This window comes from Diabrotica virgifera, chromosome 3 (genome assembly GCF_917563875.1).
Source record: "Diabrotica virgifera virgifera chromosome 3, PGI_DIABVI_V3a".
Taxonomy (NCBI): domain Eukaryota; kingdom Metazoa; phylum Arthropoda; class Insecta; order Coleoptera; family Chrysomelidae; genus Diabrotica; species Diabrotica virgifera.
The window spans coordinates 194,192,041-194,215,001 of NC_065445.1; the positions used below are offsets into that span (position 1 = coordinate 194,192,041).

The 22,961-nt window shown below is 33.6% G+C and overlaps 2 protein-coding genes across 2 annotated transcripts in view; both read right to left on the reverse strand.

Moving 5' to 3' along the window:
• Positions 1–501: 501 nt before the first annotated feature.
• Positions 502–3,378, reverse strand: LOC126882273 (uncharacterized). Its single transcript, XM_050647114.1, has 2 exons — positions 3,236–3,378; positions 502–924 (listed from the first exon to the last, which is right to left on the reverse strand). The coding sequence occupies exons 1-2, from the start codon at positions 3,281–3,283 to the stop codon at positions 577–579; spliced, it is 396 nt and encodes a 131-aa protein (XP_050503071.1). The 5' UTR covers positions 3,284–3,378; the 3' UTR covers positions 502–576.
• An 8,116-nt stretch (positions 3,379–11,494) lies between these two features.
• The window catches only part of LOC126882272 (uncharacterized), a 37,073-nt gene continuing 25,606 nt past the window's right edge, over positions 11,495–22,961 (reverse strand). The window contains exon 2 of the mRNA XM_050647113.1: positions 11,495–11,904. Coding sequence (XP_050503070.1) covers positions 11,554–11,904 — 351 coding nt within the window. The 3' untranslated portion in view covers positions 11,495–11,553. The remainder of the gene's footprint in view (positions 11,905–22,961) is intronic.

Sequence of the window (22,961 nt, forward strand, 5' to 3'; positions counted from 1 at the left end):
CTGTTTAATTTGGGAGTTTTTAGTTTAAAGTTAAAATTTTTGGGCTACAAAATAGCACATTTTCTGAGGACTTTGCTTACCTTTATAACTAATATATGCAATCTTAAGATTCGATTCCAGCAATAAAATATCTGGTACACAAATGAGGAGCTCAGAGCAACAGTGGCCTAATCCTAACAACTAAATTTTAAGATAAATGCAATATTTGCATTCGTATTTGCATTATGCTTATGAGATGGCGCTATAAATTATGTAGCGCTATTTAGCCAAATATAGAGGTAGGTTGTGTAGACTGTGGACCCTTGTTAATCCGAAAATTTAATGTTGCTGATTTTATTGATATATTAATCTAAAATTGCTCAATTTGTGGCTTAGGCCAATGTTGCTCTGATTGCCTCAAATAACTTTTTCCCAAAAATGACGTATTTTTAAAATTTGCACAGACTATGATTGTTTCCTTGTATTTCTCTGATTTTTTGTTTGTTAAGAATAAGTAGCAACTAAAAAATATTATGCTTTATTGAAAATAACTCTCAAGTCATACACAACTCATGAAAAAAAGTAATATACAAATATTTAAAAATTAAATACATCCCGAAAACAATACGCATGTTGTTCTGCATCATCGCAACTCAATATTTTTCCAGCTGATTCCAAACATTCTGTAAACTTGTTTTTGATCTCCGGGCGTAGTAGTCCATGCTTTTCCATGGTGGTCCACACTAAGTTAACGTCTACGTTTCCATCTTTATCTAGGGTTCCTGCCTTTACGAACGAGCATTTCACTACACATAAAGCGTCATGACTCATGCCTTTTAGTTTTTCTACTAATTGTTCAAATGTCATTCCTGCTTCTTCAAGACAGGGCACTAGAGAGATAGAAGGATCCAAATTCACTTTATTTGATTCAGCGTGACTGCATATCTAAAACACAAAAAGAAATATTAGCCCATTTACTTAGGGTTTTTTAACCGAAAGGATCGGTTTACCGGAAGTTGTGTTTTTCCTGATTTTTTATGTAAAAATGTGTTGTTGTTTTTTTCAATTCTTTCACCCATAATATATATTAATTTTTCAAAAAGGTAATACTGGCATTGAAAAGGGCGTAAAAATGTTTTTTATGAAATATTTTGAGCTTTTTAATTGTGTTAATTACCATGTAATAAATGCATAACTTATCTTCACATGTACCTATGTGCGGCAGATTCGTGCAAATATTATAAGAAATATTGTGCATTTAATGGTAGAAGCATATAATTTGAACCACATATACTACACATACAAAGGTTCAATTTTAGATATGAGGCAATCTCAGATTTTGCCTTTTACAAATAGGCGGGCATTCAAAATTGCGACTATACATTTTTGACTAATCACTTGACAACTTTTGAACGAGACGTCAGATTTCAACCAAATTTGGTAATATATAGGTTACTTTTTTAATGTGTAAGATCAAGCTCTTGTACCGAAAGAATCGGTTTACCAAAAGTTGTGTTTTTCCTTTTTTTTTAAATATGTTGTTTATTTTTTAAATTTTTTCACCCTGTATATATTAATTTTTCAAAAAGGCAATACCGGCGTTGAAAAGTGTCCAATACCAAATATTCAGAATTAATATCCGATATTGAACAGTATGTTTTTATCACCCCGTACATCACACGAACCAATTTGTTATCATATTTAAACATGTACGGGATATTTCATTTGTTTAATTGTTGCAATTTATAAAGAATAGTTTGGCAATGGACATTTAATTTAGCTGACTAAGTAAAACCTTTTTTCTTTTGTCGTGTGGGTTATGACCCAATTCATGTTGCCAACAAGAGATACTACATTTTAGAATCACTTCAACCAGGCCAGAAGTGCCTTTAACTTCATTCACTAGAATCAATATGTAGCATCAAATAGAGTCTTCAACTAATTCGCGTACAAGCAACATACCAGTACATCAAACGGTCTCTTGGAGTTGTAGGGTTTACTACCATGGTATCAGTCGATATCAATAAAATTGCTAAGTGCTATTGGTGTTTCAATAACCTGAAGATCATTCTCCACTGAGCCCGAAGATTAGACATGGTCCTTACCGAGCAAACGGAAACTTCGAGGTCGTAACAACTTTAACAAGACTCGATAAACATACAACTACAGTCCACACCTAACAACACCATTAGCAACTAGACGACACTAGCCCGGGAGAACCAGAATCCAAGCAGAAGAGCTAAACAGCATCCAAAACAAAGTCACAGGGTCAGACCAGAGCCACAGGGCGAATCAGAAATTAAGCAGGAGAACTAAAAGCATCCAAACCAAAGCCACAGGGCCAGACCAGAGCCACAGGGCGAATCAGAAACCAAGCAGGAGAGCTAAACAGCATCCAAACCAAAGCCACAGGGCCAGACCAGAGCCACAGGGCCAACCAGAAACCAAGCAGGAGAGCTAAACAGCATCCAAACCAAAGTCACAGGGCCTAACCAGAGCCACAGGGCGAATCAGAAGCCAAGCAGGAGAGCTTAACAGCATCCAAACCAAAGCCACAGGGCGAGACCGGAGCCACAGGGCGAATCAGAAACCAAGCAGGAGAGCTAAACAGCATCCACACCAAAGCCACAGGGCCAGACTAGAGCCACAGGGCGAATCAGAAACCAAGCAAGAGAGCTAAACGGCATCCAGACTAGAGCCACAGGGCCAGACCAGAGCCACAGGGCCAACCAGAAACCACGCAGGAGAGCGACACAGAGAAACTGATTTGCGATATCTAATGAAAGGTTGTACGAAACTGATTTTGTTGAATACAACATGATAATACGACGATACTTTAGTGATAGTAAAAGGTCACTTCTGTTGTAAGTGCCACGTGGCGTTTTTTATTGTTTTTTGATTTTGAAATCTATATGTATATGTATATCTATAATAAAAGTAAATTAGAGAGAGGCAGTAAAACTTACAGGGAGTCAGAAGAAATTGGAGGGTGCCCGAAAAATAGGAAGGAGTCAAGCAGGAAAATTCACAATTTCATCCAAGAAATGAAGAGAATAAATATTGATATTGATATATTGATATAACATGTTACTCAGATAATAACCAGAAACAACCATGCATTGGCATCGGAATTCACAATAAGCAAAGCTAGACAAAAGAGCGTTACAAATTTGGTCTATCACGGTTTTTGTAACCCTATTAAAAAGGGTATTTATACACACACTTTGTATACATGTATGTAACAGTAAATACTTACAGATCCCACAAGTACCAAAACACTAACTATTATATATTTACAACCCATTTTCGGTTAGTACCTTTTCAATATAAATTCCACTGTTCAAGAAATTAAGCTTATATAGATTTATATGATTTGCAGTTGCTAATGATACTTTAATTAACACCATTAGGAGTGCAGCTTACTGTGCAATTCCAATTGATATATTCCAAAACATTAATTGTATATATTTGAATTTGCATAATATCCATATAATTTTAAAGAGAAATAATAAATTTAATTGTGGATAATATCGGTATATCATGGTGTTGATTAAGTTGGTATTATAGTACCTATTTATTTTATTGCTATGCTTTATTTAATGCTACAAAACTTTATTTATAGAAGCTATTCTTTTTCCCATGATCATCTTTCAGTGCGTCACAGTTTTTCGATTTCTTTCTAAAGCATTAAATTGTATGTGACAGAAAAAAAGGCACGTCGGTGATTACTTCTAGTTCTGTGATTATTCTAGTTGTCGATAGATGGCGCCATAATTAAAAAAAATAATTTTTTTTAATTAGATAATAATATTACACATATAATCTGTATAATTTATAAGACTATACAAATAAAAGAAAATACCATTTTATAAATGCAAGAAACACATTTGATTTGTTTTTATTCTAAATTGAAAATAAAATGTGACAACTGTCAGATTTAACTAAAATGTCATGTTAGAATAAATGTCATAAATGTGTATTATCACGGACTTACCCTTTTTCCTATCATTTGTGACGCACTGAAAAATGATCATGAAAAGGACAATAGAACCAACACGTGGGATACGCTCTTGCCCCGTTCCATGTCCCTCACTTCTGCATCTGTACTGTGAGTAAAAAAGAATGTGTGTAGTTTGTACGCACGTAAGAAGTTAATTTTATTATATGATTTCAACGAAATTAATATACTTAAAACAGTTTGTTTATATTTATTTTATTTAAATATTAAACTCATTTTAATACTTATTACTTTCCAAAAATTTTTATTAAAACAATACCAAAAATAAAAAAATAAAAGAATAAAACACACACAAACACATTGGAAAAATGCCACAAATATAGCGATACGCTTTAATTACTATTTCGCTAATTTTAATTTTAATATTTTTTCTCAAAAGCGAAACAACTTAGTCATTCGAAATTCACATTAAATTAAACACAAAAATGCTAAGAGTGACATGGCTTTACTCTGTCAACATCTGTTTTCTCACCCACATAAATTAGTTATCACATCAGACCATTATGTCAACAACTTCTTAATGCATCGAAATTGTTTTCTTAAAACTACAAAAGTGTACGCCAGACCTAGTGATTTATTGACAGCTGGTCAAAGTAAAAGAAACACAAACATATTTATCGTTTGTGGTTTTTTCTTCAGTCACAGCTCAGCAGGCAAACGCATCGGGTCTGGTCGTCGCTAACGTCCACCTTTTCTTCCGAGACCAAAGCGAAACACATTTTCGTTACAATAAATAAAATATTTATCGTTCTTTTTATTACATTCATTTCAATTAAATTCCAGCAACACACCCATCGTAATACAAATGATTTCTGAACAATAATTGTTGGCAACAATTTTAACTAAATGCGTATTTTCTGAAAAAAAATATACTTACAATCATAAAATGTATAGAAAATTAAAAAAAAAAAATAAAAAATTTGCATTGGGGATTTGCACTCGTTATGTGGGAAGATAGACGAACTAAACGCTTTAGACTTTTGACAGTTCTGAATTTAATGAAATTAGTTTGATTTTTGTGGAATTAAAATATTAAAATACAACAAAACCTACAGTAAGAAAACAATAGGTAGGTATTTTTTTATTACAATACTGAAACATTTACAATTACGTACCTGTTGCTTTTAAAAGCTATTTAAAAAGTCAAGACAATTATAAACTTGCTTTTCTCTCTGTCCTCACAACAATAAAAACTAATATACACAACATTTGTTTACCCATAACCGACATATTAAACAATTATTGACAGGTCATTGTAGTTACCCAATTAGAGCACGTATAACGTTTCAGCTGCGCCCAGGACCAAAACTTTTGATGAATTCGCGCACATATACGTTTACTCCTAAACGCGCCTAAAGAAGTATAACTTCAAAAATATATGTTTAGATCATTATCTTATTAAATATTGTTACAAGTATAATAGGGGACAGAAATGCTGATGGAAAGTAATCCTATTAATGTTTTAAAAAATGTAGAAAATGTTTTTTAACTTACCTTACACCGTGAAGAATCGACTTTGACAGTGCTTTAACAGTGTGGATTTTTAGCAATTCACAAATCACCAAACCATGTAACAAAATTCTATTATAACACCATACCAAAAACTGCAATGGAACATATTATTATAACCTTTATACCTCAGAAACTAAGTAGTGGTGTGGCGTAATGTCAGCTGGTGGTTTATTAGGAAGACCTAGACCAACATAATTTTTTGAATACCAGGCGTGTCTGGCAATAAATTAAAAAATGTTGAAAACGTTTTAATTTTAATGGTAGGGGAGCACAAGTGGGGATTTTTTCAGTTACTCGACCGCGTCAGTTTATCATATGGGGAGAAACCCGGTGCCCTGCAGATTAGTGTTGCCAAAAATCGGTCTTGGTCTTGCAGTCTTGGTCTTGTTCTTGCGTTTTCGCAAGACCAAGACCAAAATCAAGACCGCTTTATTTTAGCAAGACCAAGACCAAGACTGACCGTGTAAGACTTGAGCAAGAACAAGACTAAGCCTGCGAGACTCTTGCGTCTTGCAGTTAGGATTGAGTGTCGTTTTAGGGAATATAGTCGTTCGTATAGTAACAAAAGGTCTGTTGTCATTTTTTTCTAAAATTGATTGTTGTCGAGTTATATGCGATTAAAAATTTGAAAAATGCGAAAATGGCCATTTTCAAGGCTTAATAACTCGATTAAACATTATTATTATGAAATTCAAAAAGTCGCCAAATCAAGTTTCAAATCCCTTCTTCAAGGTCCTGAAGAGATTTTTGTCATTATTTTATTAGAAAGCTGTTATTTTTAACTATTAACAATTAGCGCTATAGTCCAGGATGCATCGTCGCCCCCGTTAGTGAAATTATTCCGATTCCATTTTTTTGCAGAAACTTACTCAAAACGAGGTCCTTATAACATATCCACAGGGTGCCGGGCGGTGCCGTGGTCGAAAAATTGTTTAAACAATTTTTTTTTAACAAATTCACAAAAATATTTATTATTGCGAACGATTTTTTTTTAGATAATTTGGGTTATTCTGAGCAAAAAAGGTCTCTTGTGATTTTTCTCTAATCTTGATTGTTGTCGAGTTATATGACCATTTTCGCATTTTTCAAATTATAAATCGCGTATAATTCGACATCAATCAATTTTAGAAAAAAATCAAAAGAGACATTTTTTGCTCAGAATGTCCCAAATTATGTAACAAAAATTTGTTCGAAGTGAAAAAATTATTGTTGTGAATCTGTTTAAAAAAAATTGTTTAAACAATTTTTCGACCACGTCACCGCCCGGCACCCTGTGGATATGTTATAAGGACCTCGTTTTGAGTAAGTTTCTGCAAAAAAAATGGAATCGGAATAATTTCATTAACGGCGGCGACGATAAATCCTGGACTATAGCGCTAATTGTTAATAATTAAAAATAACAGCTTTCTAATAAAATAATGACAAAAATCTCTTCAGGACCTTGAGGAAAGGATTTGAAACTTGATTTGGTGACGTTTTGAATTTCATAATAATAATGTTTAATCGAGTTATTAAGCCTTGAAAATAGCTATTTTCGCATTTTTCAAATTTTTAATCGCATATAACTCGACAACAATCAATTTTAGAAAAAAATGACAAGAGACCTTTTTTGCTCAGAATAAGCCAGTTTATTTAAAAACAAAAATTGTTCGAAACGAAAAAATTATTTTTGTGAATTTGTTTAAAAAAAATTGTTTAAACAATTTTTCGACCACGGCACCGCCCGGCACCCTGTGGATATGTTATAAGGACCCCTTTTTGAGTAAGTTTTTGCCAAAAAATCGAATCGGAATAATTTCGCTAGCGGGGCGACGATACTGCCCGGTCTATAAATAAAGTTTTTGATGTCAAATAACTACAATTCTACAGGGTGTGAAAGTTGCTACGAAATTAATAAGAAAACGTAATTATCTTTTAAACTACCCTATATAACGTTACAAAACCTCATATTTTTAGAAAGAAGACATGGAAGTGAATTCAGAAATGTAAAAATATACAGGGTATCCCATTTAAAAAAAAAACGAAGTTATATGTGAATGAAAAATATTTTCATTAAATAGATCAATCTTCAAAACAACTTCATTCCAATTTTCATGTTTCTGTTGTCTTTAGTTCTCGAGATATTTTTAATAGGAAGTTTATCTGCCTCGTCCTGTATGTTAAGTCAAGCTGAAAATGTACCTATACTGTTACGTTGTTCTAAAATCTAAAGTATATATATGTATCGGTTTTAGAACGTCTTTCGACGTTGTCCGATGCCTAACTTCCACGTCCTTCTATCATCCCATTGGCCATCTCTAAGATCCCTTGCACTCATTGCTTTGGTTACCCCTTCTTTCCATGTCTTTTTGGGTCTTCCTCGTTTTTTGCGGTTTGGTGGTACCCACTGCATGATGTTTTTGGGCAATCTTGTGTCTTCCATTCTTTGAACATGACCATACCAAATCAACTGTTTCCTCTCAATGTCTGTTGTTAAGTATCCATCTATTCCAATTCGTCGTCTTACTTCCTCATTTCGAACTCTTTCCCTACGGGATATACCTAACGATCTTCTAAACACATCCATTTCTACAGCTTCTAATTTTTTTCTGTTGTTCTCGGTTATTCTCCAAGTTTCTGCTCCGTAAAGTAGGCTGCTTTTAATAAGTGTTTCATAGATATTGTATTTTCGCTGTATTCCTATTTCGGAGCTCCAAAGTATTCAATTTAGGCAGCCAATTGTTCTTCTAGCTTGTGTTACCCTTTTCTTTATTTCTTCATCGTCTTTTCCCGTTCTATCGAATATTACGATCTAAAGTAACGTTTAATAAATAGCAATAGGCTAGTGGGTAACTGCGGGACTTGCAACACTCTTACTGCAAGACCAAGACCAAGACCAAGACCGGGAGTGCAATACCAAGACCAAGACCAAGACCAAGTGTATTGGTGCAAGACCAAGACCAAGACTCTGTAAGTCTCGTCTTGGTCTTGCATTTGGGCAACACTACAGTGCAGATGTACCTCTACCATTATATTGGCTCTTAACACAGGGGAATTCTTTAAGGGGGACCCGAAAAAAAATTCTAATCTTAAAAATACTCGAAATTGTTAGATTAAGATAAGGTAAGTTAAGGACATGCAAAACAGTGTATATTTCAAAAATCTGACGATTTGAGCGGGTCGTAAGGAATTGAGCGAGTTTATAAGTTTAAAAAAAAAGCGAATAATTCGCGAAATGAACGTTAGATCGAAAAACTAAAAAATGCGTGTTCAATATTTTTCAAAAATCTATTGAATAATACCAAACATGATCCCCACGGAGATTGGTGGGGGGTAAATTTAAAATTTTAAATACAAATCCCACGATATTTCGCAGAATAAATATTAGATCGAAAAACTGCAAAATACACTTAATCAATATTTTTGAAAAATCTATCGAATGATTCCAAACACGACCCCCCACGGAGATGAGTGGGGGGTTACTTTAAAATCTTAAATAGGAGCCCCAAATTTTTATTCCATATTTAGATTCTTTACGTAAAAATAATCAACTTTTATTCAAAACATTTTTTCAAATTATGGATAGGTGGCGCTTTAATCGGAAAAAACGATTGTTGGAAATGGAAAATTAAATTAAAAAATGGAAAGTCCCCACTAAAATGGAAAACTTTACTTAACTTATTTTGGTTTTAGGACCTACTCTTCACAACCCAATAGGTCCCCAAACCGCTCGAGTGACTGCACATTTAGCATACTTCGCTCCCCTACTATAATTTCAGTTTACTTCAGTTCAGTTTCACTTCAAAAATTCAGTTTTTGCGGGACACCGTCTCTCAAAACAATCGCTGTCCCTTCCCGTAGAAAAAACCGCTGTCCCATTCTGTCCTGTGGGACAAAATGCGGGAGAAAGGACGGGACAGGACGACGTGTCACGTTTATTCCTTAGCTTGATGCTTTCCATTGATGGATTTATTGCGCTACTCTATTTATTTAATAAGTTCTTAAGTTTCTTCATTTTGAAAGAGTTCATGTTCTGTCAAAACTACTAATCCCTTTTTTCATTGGATTCTACATGTCGCACCTTTAGAGAAACAATGACGTAAGTGAAAATTTTTCACAAATTAAGTTGTACAAATCAACACTACGATATTCCATACTCGTATTTGCCTGGCGAACAAAGTCAGACTTTTAACTCTTCCCAATTTCGCTAGGTGACGTGTATGTCGTTGTTGAATTTCCGTTTTTTACCTGCTCTCTTGGTGCAACATACTAAGATTGTCAGTTATGCGTGATACAACATTAGTACGCAAAAATAATAGTCCTTTATAAAAAATAAACGTACTTTTGGAAGATGATTACAAAAGTTTTAAAAATGGTTTTAACTGCTTCATTTGAGTGAGTCTACCACTTTCTGAAAAATTTCAGAAAGGTTGAACGCGATTCCACGTCCCACTTAACATATTTACGTTGTCAGACTAACAAAACGCGGCTGTAAATTTTTCGGACAAGAGATCGACAATTTATATTCATTAAATATAAGTACTTTAAATTGAAAATTAAGAGTTTTGTAGTAACAAAATCGTGGAGTCCGACACCCGCAAGATGTCACTCTAGCGCGGTAGATTTGTTATTATAAAACTAATTTAAAGTACTTATATTTAATAAATAAAGATTGTCGATTTCTTGTCCGACAAATTTACAGCCGCGTTTCGTTAGTCCGATAACGTAAATATGTTAATAACGCGTGACGCGGAAACGCGTCCAAATTGCACTTTAAAATTTTTTAGAAAGTGACAGACTTGTTCAAACGAAGCAGTTAAGACCATTTTTACGACTTTTGTAATCGTCTTCCAAAAAGGACGATGTAGGGGAGACCGGGGCTAGTTGTCACAGGGGTATGTTGTCACAATGCCGATTTCTACCTTATTTGTGAAGTTAACACGCTGCACCATCTACATGCGAAAGGTATTATTCATCATCAATTCCACACAAAATATTACAGAGATCGACCAGTAATTATTTCTCTTATTTGTGTAAATGTGTTTTGAGGCTTCTCATGTAAAATTTTTAATCTTCAAACATCTCGTGTTGTGAGTGAATTTGTGAAACCAAGGTAATAAAAATGTATTTTAAAGGGTACTGTCAATCTTCTAGATTACATACGTAGGCATATTTTGATATATTTATTCATTGGAATATTTTTGATTTGACATTCAATTACGGATGGTTATGTGGGGCTAGTTGTCACAAATTACACCGGGCAAGATGTTACTGTGACAACTTGCCCCGCAGCATGTGAATCTGTTGAAATGATTTTAGACCGTATTAATAGTATATTAAGTATGGAGAACGGTAAGGGTTTTATACCGATTCAAGACAATTGTTTGGAGGAGGAGCGGAGCGACGACTCCAATTATTGTCTGAGATCGGTTACCCTTAACGTTCGACATGCTTATAACGTTTTTTGCACGATTGATACCATTATAAATTATAAAATTAAACATTTTCGTCATATTGACTAGTTTCATTCATTTTATCAAGATAGATACTTTGGTTGTTAGGTAGTAACTAGGGTGCATAACAACAATGGAGAATTGAGTTTTTATTTAGTTGTCAATAATTTTAAGTGCAATTTTGATTATTATAAATTAAAATATGAGCGAAAGTGAATTTGAAGAAATTGAACGGGCTTGGGAAGAAGGGTGTTCCGCAATTATTCCCGAAAAATCCAAAATCCGTTATCAAAATACCTACCAAAGTTTTAAAAAATAGTGCGAAGGCAAGAATTTAAGAATCGAAGAAAAGACTCTATTGGCATATTTCGTTCAAAGACATATGCAGTTGAAAGCTCCTGGAAGCCTCTGGGCAGAATATTCAATGATTAAATCCACCGTTTTTCTTTATTATGGCATTGATATTTCCAAGTTTTCAACTTTGATCGCGTATTTGAAGAGAAAAAATGTTGGCTATAGGCCCAAGAAATTCAGCAGTAAAGAAAGAACTACAAAAATGTTAGGCTTTATTGACAATATTCAAAGGCTCTCAAATATTTATACAAATAATATTTAAAAATTAAATATATCATCAAAGCAACTCGCAAACTTTACTGCATCATCGCAAGTTAATATTTTTCCAGCTGACTTCATACACTCTGTAAACTTGTTTTTGATATTTGGAGTATCATCTAGTCCATGTTTTACCAGATGTGCCCACAATACGCCAGGGTCTACGTTTCCATCTTTGTCTAGGGCTCCTGTCTTCTCATACGAGCATTTCAGTACACATAAAGCGTCATGACCGTTACTTTTTAGTTGTTCTTTAAATTGGTCAAAGGTCATTCCTGCTTCTTCCATACAGGTGACTAAAGTCATAGAGGAGTTTAACTCCAATTTATTTGACTCTGCTTGACTGGATATCTAAAACATATAAAGAAATTTGTTTGTGTGTCAAAGGATACAATCGTCCACGAAACAAAATAGTTGTGAGGAACTTCCTAGTTTGTAGGGAGATATAAGTACCTATATTAGATTTCAGAGGGGATGGTTCCAATTACGTGTAACAATAATGATTTTAAAATAATGTGTAATTATTAAAAAATTAACATATTAAAAAATAATAACAACTTAGAACGGGATCCTACAACATTGACAAGAAATAATACGAGGAAAATATCAATACCATATAAAAGGACTATCCGAGAAACCTAAAACAATAGGAAATAAATTCAACATTTCAACAACATTCAAAACAACAAACACATTGAGATCTATTCTATCTAAAACTAAACCTAACAATAAACAAGAAAGAACAAAGAATTGCATTTATAAAATACCTTGTGAATGCGAACAATTTTATTTAGGTGAAACATCAAGACCATTAAACGTTAGAATAAGTGAACATCAGTCTTATATTGAAAATAGAAAATTTGATAGATCTCAAATATGTCAACACGCATGGGATAATGAACATAGAGTTCAGTGGAGAGATTCAAGTATAGTCCTGAAAGAATCAGATAGTAAAAAGAGAAAAATCAAAGAAGCGGCTCCAATTATGCTAAATGAAACCAATTGTGTCGCAAATTCCTCGGTAGAATGCAGTAGGATGTGGTTAACCGTACTGAAAGAGGAAGTCAATAGAAAGAAAATACCACGATTAGTAAGTCAATAACATATCGAGTTAGTACAAATTTTATATTTTAGTATTACTTATTGTAGATCTATGTATTATTAATATTATTTATAATTTAAACATATTAAAGTCAGAATTTGGTATTAGTTTTTTTAAAGTAAATTAAATGTAAGACCAAATACTTACGATGTCGGGATAGTATCACGAGGTTTTTTCCTGGTTTTTTCTCGTGATTTACTATGGAATCTCTAACGCGAGAATTTTACTGTCATCGTTGCATTTGTTTGTCTTTTTAAAGACAGATCACATGCTATGATTTTTTTGTGACGGATATTCTTCAGTTGGGATTGATTTCATGTAATCGAATGAACTATCTTTTAGTAAAGTCGTCCCAGGAATGCAACTCATAAATATTGGCGATATCATATTAAAGTCTTCTACTTTAAAATGTATAATATACGTCTGAATTGCCAATATAAATGAGTCAGATTAAATAAATTATTAGAAGAATTTTTTTACTTAGCAACAACATTTTTGTTTATTTTAATAGTATTTTGTATTTTGACAAAGAAACCCGATTTGGGCTTCGAAACGTTAATAAAATTATTTTTTCAATTTAGTTGTGGCTTATTTCCCACTAAATAGTTAATCATAAAAATACCACAAGGAAATAGCTTCAGAAAAACATAATGTGTAAATTTTTTGACAATATTATTAAGTTTTCTAAATAAAAAGTAAGTAATCTTAAAATTGTTAGCTAGTTGTGCGTGGTAAAATTGTAACAGTTTTCCGAAAAATTAATAGTCTAAGATACGATATAAGGTCGATGTGCAATGTGCACCGATCTGTTTAATGGATAAAAACTCTTGGATATGTAATTTAGCATGTTATCAATTACAAAAAACAAGGGTTGCCCGATCTAATCTTGTTCTAACTATAATTAATTAATAATTAAAAAATGATATTTTTTTATATATTAAAAAAAACTTCGACCGGGGCAGATATTATTTCAGATTTTTTAAGTCATTCTAAACAAAAAAAGATGTGTGTGTACTTTGTACGCACGTAAGAAGTTATACTTATAACAGAATAAAACACACACAAACACATTGAAAAATGCCACAAATGATTTCTGAACAATATTAATTGTTGGAAAAATTTTAATTAAATACGTATTTTCTTTAAAAAAATTATATAATAATATACTTACAATCATAAAATGAACAAAAAAAAATAAAAAAATAAAAGTTTGTATTGGGGATTGAACCCACGTGCATTGTGTTCAAGTTCCAGCACCTTTGGATATCGGCTGCGGGGACATAATATGCATTATACTGGAAGATAGAGCAACTGAACAACTTGACACTTCCGAATTTAACCACATTAGTTTGATGTCTACGGAATTCAAATATTACAACACAACAAAACAGAGCAAGAAAACAATATTAGATGAATATTTTTAGAAATTTTGTTGGTTAGGTAGGTAGGTTTATTTTAAATACATACTAGGTAGGTTTATTTTACATTTTCCAAATAGGTTATGTAATTATTTATTGCGATACTGAAACATTTACAATTATTATTACGTACCTGTTGCATTTAAAAACTATTTACAAAGTCACTACAATTATAAACTTTTTTGTTTCTGTCCTCACGACAATAAAACTAATATATTATACATTTGTTTACCTCCATATTGAACAATTATTATTGACAGATCATTTCAATTTACAACACCCAATCAGAGCCCGTATAACGACTATTACCAGAGGCGGCTCTAGCCTATGTAGCGCCCGTGTGCAGTCGATGCCCTGGCGCCCTTTGGTAGACGCGCAGTCAAAATTAATGGAATAGTTGAATAGGTATTACCTACCTAGTACTAGTACATAGAGTATTAGAGGGTATTAGGTACGCTTATAATGCAAACAAAAATCCAGATGCAAATAATGCAATATTAAATGATGTCGGGAGCCAATATGTATTCACGGCATCAGAACAACCTACCCAAATCTGTTAAAAATATTTAATTAAAAAAGAACTTTTTAAAATGAACCTTTAAAAATATGATCGGCTAAAAAAGTGCTTACATGAAGCTGCATTCGAAGCGTTAGGAGAAAAATCCTCAAATAACACTCATCACCCTTGGTTTACAGATTCTTTAAAACAAAAGACGAGGGAAAAAAGAAGTATATCAAAAATGGCTCAATACCAATTGCTCAGAAGACCGAAAAACCTATGCAAGAATAAGAATGGAAACAAAAAAAGAAGTGATTAAAACCAAAGAATATATGTGGCTGAAGAAATGTCAAGAATTAGACACTCTTATGGGAGGAAAAAAAGCGGAGAAGCTTGGAGAACAATATCAAATACAAGACAAAACGTATAAGACAGATGCCAGATATCCCTTATAAATATAAACGAGTGGGAAACATACTTTAAAAACCTATTGCAAGAGAATAGACAGGAATATGTAAGGCAAACTATCATCGACCCAAACAACCTGGAATGAAAAAACTGGAACAACTAGAAGATATAACAATTGAAGAACTAGAACTAACGTTAAGAGAAATGAAAAACGATAAAACTCCTGGTCCCGAAGGTATTCCAATTGAACTCATCAAGCACAGCACGACACAAGCAAAAGAAATTTTAGTTGAAATATTCAACTCATGCTTTTCAGGCAATAGTGACCTGCCCTCTGAGTGGAAAAAGTCCATAACTACCTTTACATACAAAAAGGGTGGTAGAAAAAATTGTAGTAATTACAAAGGCATTGGTGTGACCAGCTCAGTTGGAAGACAGTACGGACGTATAATAAAGAAACGGATAGAAAAGGAGTCGCAAGAGTCCGGAGATCAAAGTGGATTTAGGGCAGGAAGATCATGCACAGATAACATTTTCTGCATAAGGCAACTACTAGAAAAACGTTCTGCTAGAAATCTGGAAGCTCACATGGTATTTGTAGACTTAAAAAAAGCATACGATACCGTTCCCAGAGAAAAAAATGTTTAAGGTATTACAAATAACCACTTTAAATAGAAAATAGATCCAAACAATAAAAGATCTCTATGCTAATGCAACAACAGGAATTGGAACGGAACTTTCAAATACCTTTAAAACTTCGAAAGACCTTTTACAGGGATACTGTCTGTCGCCCACTTTATTTACAATTTACCTTACACATGTGTTAGAATATTGGACTAGGAAATGCCACACAATGGGCATACCAGTAGGAGATTCTTATTTGTATACGTTGATATTTGCTGACGACCAAGTTGTGATTGCTGCTGATAAAGAAGACGCCAGTTACATGATTAGAAAATTGAAAGAGGAGTAACGAAAGTGGGGTTTGGAAATGAGCATTGAGAAAACTAAATACCTTGTAGTCGGAAGTGATACTGAAGACTTAGAATTAGAAGGGGAATACATAAAAGGATGTGAAAAATTTAAATATCTAGGTTCTATTTTTGACAAAAACTCCACATGCGATCAAGATATAGAATATCGAATAAGTCAAGAAAGAAAAGCTATAAAACAGCTGATTGGCATTTGGTGGAGTAAAGGATTGCAAAATCAGACAAAGAAAAGAATCTACCAAACTATCGTGGAAGGAATTGTCCTGTACAACTCGGAAGTGTGGGAAGTAAAAGACCGACAAAATAAAAGACTTCAAGCTTTAGGAATGGACGGCAATCTTTAATCTGGACGGGCGAGTGGCAATCTATAAATCGCGCTTAAGTGTCAATGTAATTTTTCATTAATCGTTTTAAAGCATATTTTATGTTGAAACAAAGTAAAGGACCCGCTCTTTGGCGCTCGGCGCCCCCCAACATCCCGGCGCCCGTGTGCACCGCACACCCTGCACAATAGGTAAAGCCGCCTCTGACTATTACCATACTGCCGGTGTGCGCATGCGCGCAGATTAATAATAAATAATCACCCTCAATCGCGCCTAAAGAAGTATAACTTCAAAAAGTATTTTGTACTTTTTCTCTAAAGTTGATCGTTTTCTAGTTATAAACAATTTAAAACTGAAAAAAGAACGAAAGATGACGATTTTCAAGGCTCAAAAGCATAAGTATAAAATATCATTTTTGAAATTACGAAGTACCTAAATTCAAGCTCAAACCTTATTCTATCAGTTCTTGATAAGTCTTTTGGACTTATTTCATTCTGAAACATTGTTTTTTAGTTGTTAGTGCCCGTCTCCCCATAATAAACCTTCCTCATTAACAATTAAAAAAATATGTTTTAGAATAAAATTCTTACCTAGACCTAGGCCAATGATATAAAAAGGTTTGAATTTGAATTTATGTACTTGATGATTACAAAAATGATATTTTTTACTTGTGTTTTTGAGCCTTGAAAATTGTCATCTTTCGTTCATTTTTCAGTTTTAAATTGTTTATAACTCGAAAACGATTTAATTAATTTTAGTGAAAAATTACAAAAGACCTTTTGTGTTTAGAATGATCCAAAAAATCTGATACCTATAATATCTGCCCGGGTCGATTTTTTAATTCATAAAAAATGTCATTTTTTAATTATTAATTAATTATAGTTAGAACAAGGTTAGATTAGGTAACCATTGTTTTTTGTAATTCTTAACATGCTAAATTACATATCCAATAATTTTTATCCATTAAACAGATCGGTGCAAATCGATCTTATATCGGATCCTCTACTATAAGTCAAATTAAAGACAATAAATTTAAAAATGAATAACCATTTTCAATTTCGTTGCAAAACGAAAACACAGCCGAACCATATTCTAGTCCAATCAGAGAGTGCTGCAAGCACCCCTACCGGTTTCGAAACTTATTAGTCTCTCATCAGGAGGCACATATGCTGCTCTCCCTGATCCAACCAAAACAAACCTCAGCGTGCAGTCCCGGATTGCAACGAACGAAATGGCATAGATGCCCTAGCGGCAAATGCTAGCAAAAAGACTTAAGTTTTCACTCTAATGGCATATAAAACAACAGAATGCTATTCTACACCCCACCAGAATGAAAACAATGGGAACCTTCTCTGGTTACACCTCCGAGGCTTCTACAATTTGCAAGCCATACGAATGCTGAAACTAAGGAAGATGAGGGAATTCTACAATTTACAATTCACGTCCCATCTGCTCAGCGCGGTAAAGTTCCAACGAGAATGGTTTCCTTCATACTCCACACAGAGTAAATGTAAATCAAAAATGAATAACTATTTTCAATTTCGTTGCAAAACGAAAATTTTTGATTTTCATTCTGGTGGGGTGTAGAATAGCATTATGTTGTTTTATATGCCATTAGAGTGAAAACTTAGTCTTTTTACAATAAATTTATTCTGATGTAGTTTTGTATGGTTAGACATTAGATATTGTACTGCGGTACTGCTTTACTTCGCATGTTAAATCCACAAACTGGTAGCAAACTGTTTTTTGCTAAAACGCTTTTTATCGGAGAAAATACCAACGTCAAATGTGACTGATTCATTCTTCTTCTTCTTCCTTCTTGTATATAGGCTTTAAAGCCTGTTTCTTCCTCAATATTAGCCTCTTAAATTGTTTAAATTATCGCACCATCTTTTTGTTGATCTATCAATACTTTTTCGTCCAATTGGTGACTTATCTCGTGCTATTCGTACTATCATAATATCCTCTGCCATTTTACGTGTTCGTCCCACTCGGTTTACTATAAAGAGGTCGAAATCATTAGACCGAAAGCAGTAGACCGAACTCATTAGACCAAAAAGCACTTTACCGAAATCCCACTAGACCGAACAGTAAGAGACCGAAAAGCATTAGGTACATAATAAAGGGTGCTCAAACAGGATCATAATTTGAGCAAGGGTAACATCAACCTCCCTTTACCCTTTAGTCAGGTTTAGGACTGGAAGCACAAAGTACTGACGAGTTTAGCAATTGTTTTTTTGCTTTGTTTTTGGTTATTTTTGTCTTTTTCTTTTTAGTTGTCGCAGTAAAAGAGATAAGGCAAACATTTAATATAATTACAACAAAATGTTATTTGGAAGGTTATTAGAAACAATTAAAATGGTATTAACGTCACTCTATCCTTAATTTTATCCTTTACTAATTTGTTTAACGGATGAAAATTATTTCATATCAGATTGTACAGAGTAACAATTTACAGAGTTTATATAATATAAAATAATTCAAAAAAATACAGTAAACACAGAGACAAATATACAAAATCTTATCATAATTTACTGCAATCTTTTTTAATTTATGTACCACTTTGGTCTAATGCTGTTCGGTCTAGTGAGGTTTCGGTAAAGTGCTTTTAGGTCCAATGAGTTCGGTCTACCGCTTTCGGTCTAATGATTTCGGTCTAATTGTGGTGTACCGTCCCACTCCTGTTTCCGTTTTGTCACCCAACGATTTATATCTTCAACATTGCATGATCTTCTTATGTTATCGCTTTTCTCCCCATCCAACAGACTTTTCCCTGATATTCGTCGAAGTATTTTCATCTCTGTTGTTTCTAGTAGTCGTCTCGTTTTAGACGTGTCAGGTTTTGTCTCCGCCGTATATGTCAATATAGGTCTAATTGCTGCTTTATAGATTATTGCTTCTGTGTCTTGTCTTAGGTGTTTTTTCTTCCAGATAGTGTCATCAAGAGATCCCCCGCTTTACTTGCTTTTAAGCTTTATTGTCGTACTTCCTCTTCAAAATCTCTCCCTAACGCGTTATATATATTCCCAGTTAAGTATCTAAACTTTGCCTCCTGCTTTATTATTTTCCCATCAATTTTGATTTGACATCGTAGTGGGTAGATATTTAGACGTTGTCATACATTGTGTTTCTTCTGCTGATATTATCATATTGTATTTTTTTACTGTTGTAGGATCTCTGTAGAATCTTGTTTTCATGCAGGATCTGAATCTTTGTTGTTCATCTTATAAAGTTGTTAGTTTATTGATTTTGTTGGTTAGGACTTTTGTGTTTAGCTTAAGTGCGGTGTTCAGTAGATTTCTCTCTCTCTCTCTCTCCCTTGTCGTTTCCCCATTACTGAGGATCATGATTTCTTCCAATATTCCTAACAATGTTTCTCCATTGGTCTCTATCTTCAGCTGCTCTAAGAGCTTCGCAGAATGAGTTTCCCGGTGAATGCTTTATTTGGTCAGACCATCTAGTTGGTGATCGTCCTCTTGATCTTCTCCCAGAAACGTTTCCAGAAACAATTCAGTAGATTTATACCTCTATAATTGTTGGGGCCTTCTTTGTCTCCTTTCTTGAACATTGGTATCATTATGCTGTTTCTCCATGCGTCTGTTATCTTGCAGTGCAATATTAGTTTTTGTATAAGTTTTGTCATTTGTAGGGTTATACTTTCTTCTTTCAATTTTAAAAGCTCGTGGGTTATTTCGTCTGGTCCTGGCGACTTTCTATTTTTGAGTTGATTTATGGCTATATGTACTTCCTGAAAACTGATTTCTTCTTAGTGTCTTAATTCAGGTATGTTATTGTCTTGATTATTATTTTTCTTTCCTCTAAACAGTTCCGTCAAGTATCTTTCTCATTCATTTGCTGATATGCCAGTGGCGGCCCGTGAGGTAGTGCCATAGAGCCATGGAACTACCTTGCTAACTATGCAGAAACATATTTTTTATCTTAAAAACATCTTAATGCCCGTTAATTTTGTTTGTGATTATTTCTCTTTATTTTCATAAATTATATCAAATCTGGCAACTGTGTAGCGCAATGTAAATCTACCGACTCTGGACACCCACAGCTGACCGGATAAGGGATGAAGATCACAAAAATCCCAGTGCCGAACGGCATAGTGGCTTGGTAGAAAAGAGAAAGATTGTATGAGCATCCTGTGTAAGTGACAGAGATAGAGCGGTATTGCAATTTTAATATACGTTTAAATTGGACTCTCCGTGCCTGACTCGAAATCTCGAAAAGAAAGTTAGTGGATCTTAAGATACAATGTTTTAGATCTATTTCTAGTCTCTTTACGCGTTCGCTTGACGCTATTGTGTTTATTATCTACTACTGTATTGTATATTTGTGTTTATACTCTACTATATTTTTTAATTTGTAATTATTAGTGCGTTGTGGTCGTGGGTGTCGTAGGTATAAAAATAATATTTTGATTATTTTCTACGTTTAATTTATTTTTTGACAATGAATCAAATTAGTATATTAAAAAACTCTTTTGGTGGTTTTTCGTTAGAAAAAAAACTACAAATTAAAGAACTCGGTCGGCCTTTACCCGATTTAAAAATTGAAAAACAAAGTGGAAATGGACAAAAACTTCGCTGTCGTAAGTCGCTAAAAATAAAATTATTTGTGATAAAAATAGCTGGTTGTGTGGTTGCGAACAAACTAATAAACTGTTCTGTTTTGTATGCGTTTTGTTTGGAGGTGACGAGACATGGTCAAACAAAGGCGCCGATGATCTTGTAGATATATGGGAGAAATTGAAATCTCATGAAAAATCTAAAGTGCACATGAATAACGTTTTTAGCTTTTCAATGCTTGGTAAGTTAAATATAAAAACCCAATTAAATTCAGCTTATCGTGATACTCTAATTAAACATAATGAACAGGTAGATAAGAATCGATATGTCTTGAATCAAATCATAAATTGTATAAGGTTTTGTGGAGCTTTTGAGTTATCTCTAAGAGGTCACGACGAAACGAAAAATTCAGACAACAGAGGCATATTTAAGGAGCTGGTCAATTTTAGCGCTGATTTAGACAACGACTTAAAGGTTCACATTCAAAGTTCCAAATCTTTTAACGGTACCTCAAAAACAACACAAAATGAACTACTGGAGTGCATGTTGGATGTTTACCACGAGGAAATTAAGAAAGAAATTGAAAATTCTCCTTATGTTGCAGTGATTGCCGATGAAACCACAGACGTTGCTGGTGAATTTCAAATAGTTATAGTCTTCCGATATTTGTGTAAAGGACGACCAGTTGAGAGATTTTGGAGATTTTACGTGCCGGGCGGACATGATGCTAAGTCAATCGCTGAATGTATTTTAAATGTTTTAAATCCCTTGTTAAAACATACTCCAAACAAATTAATTGCTCAAAGTTATGATGGCGCATCTGTTATGAGTGGTGGCTTAAATGGTGTGCAAAAAATTATTAAGGAGATATATCCTCTTGCAAATTACGTTCATTGCTATGCACGCCAAATGAATTTAATTATGATAAGTGCATGTTCCATCAATAAGCAGGCTAGGATATTTTTTTCTAATTTATCTGGTTTGTGCTCATTCTTTTCAACGTCTCCTCAAAGAACAAAAATTTTGGATGAGGTGGTTAATCGCAGGTTGTCAAAATCTTCCCAAACACGTTGGAATTTTCAATCACGAAATATTCATACTGTTCATGAAAATAGAAAAGACCTCATTGCAGTTATGGACATTATACAAAGTACTTCACGTGATTTGTCTTCCATTAATCAAGCAAATGGTTACAAATTAAAGCTCCAGGATAAAGATTTTGTATTTTGGTTATTTATTTTTAATAAAATTATGCCTCAGGTAGAAATTATTTTTCATCAATTGCAAAAAGTATGCACTGATTCTGTCAAAGTGAAAAAAGATTTGGAGAATTTTGAAGCAGCAATTCAAGGTATAAGGGAGCAAATGGACGTCATTATTGATAATATTTAAGAAGAAATAAACACGTCACAGAGACAAACCGATAATGATGAACCAATAAAAAAAAGGCGCGAATTGAAGAGGACAGGCCCAGCAGAAAACGGGAAGCCTTAGAGATATGCGATGCAGTTTTGTTGCAAATAAAAACAAGGTTTACCTTCTCCGGACATTTAGTTGCTTCTCATTTATTTATGTCAGAGAAGTTTTCTGCTTATAAGGATAAGTTCCCCGAATCATTTCTTAATGAAACATGCACACAATTTTTATTTTTAAACAAAACTCGGCTTAAAACTAAATTACAAGTATTGTATCAGCGAGACGAATTAAGTATTACCTCTGGGGCTGTTCCGTTATCTGTTTTATTAAATGATGAAGGTTTAAAATGTACATTTGAAGAAACTGTTAAACTTTTAAATATATTAATAATCATTCCCATGTCAACATCTGAAGCAAAACGTTGTTTTTCAATGCTAAAACGAATTAAGATATTCCTCAGAAATATCATGAAGGAAGAACGACTAAGTGCTTTAGGTATGCTGTCTACAGAAAGACATTTTGTAAATGGCATTGACAATTTTAATAATAAAGTCATTGAAAACTTTGCGTCCAAAAAAGAAAGAAGGATGGACTTCACATATCGTAAACTTTAAAAGTGATATTAAATAACTTTGTGCGTGTGTGTAAATAATAGAATAGTGTTATTTTTATAATT

Coding starts and splice junctions, on each gene's coding strand:
- LOC126882273 (XM_050647114.1), bottom strand. CDS start 3,283: ATGGGTTGTAAATATATAATAGTTAGTGTTTTGGTACTTGTGGGATCT. Junction 925..3,235: donor TTTTGGTACTTGTGGGATCT/GTAAGTATTTAC, acceptor TTTGTGTTTTAG/ATATGCAGTCACGCTGAATC.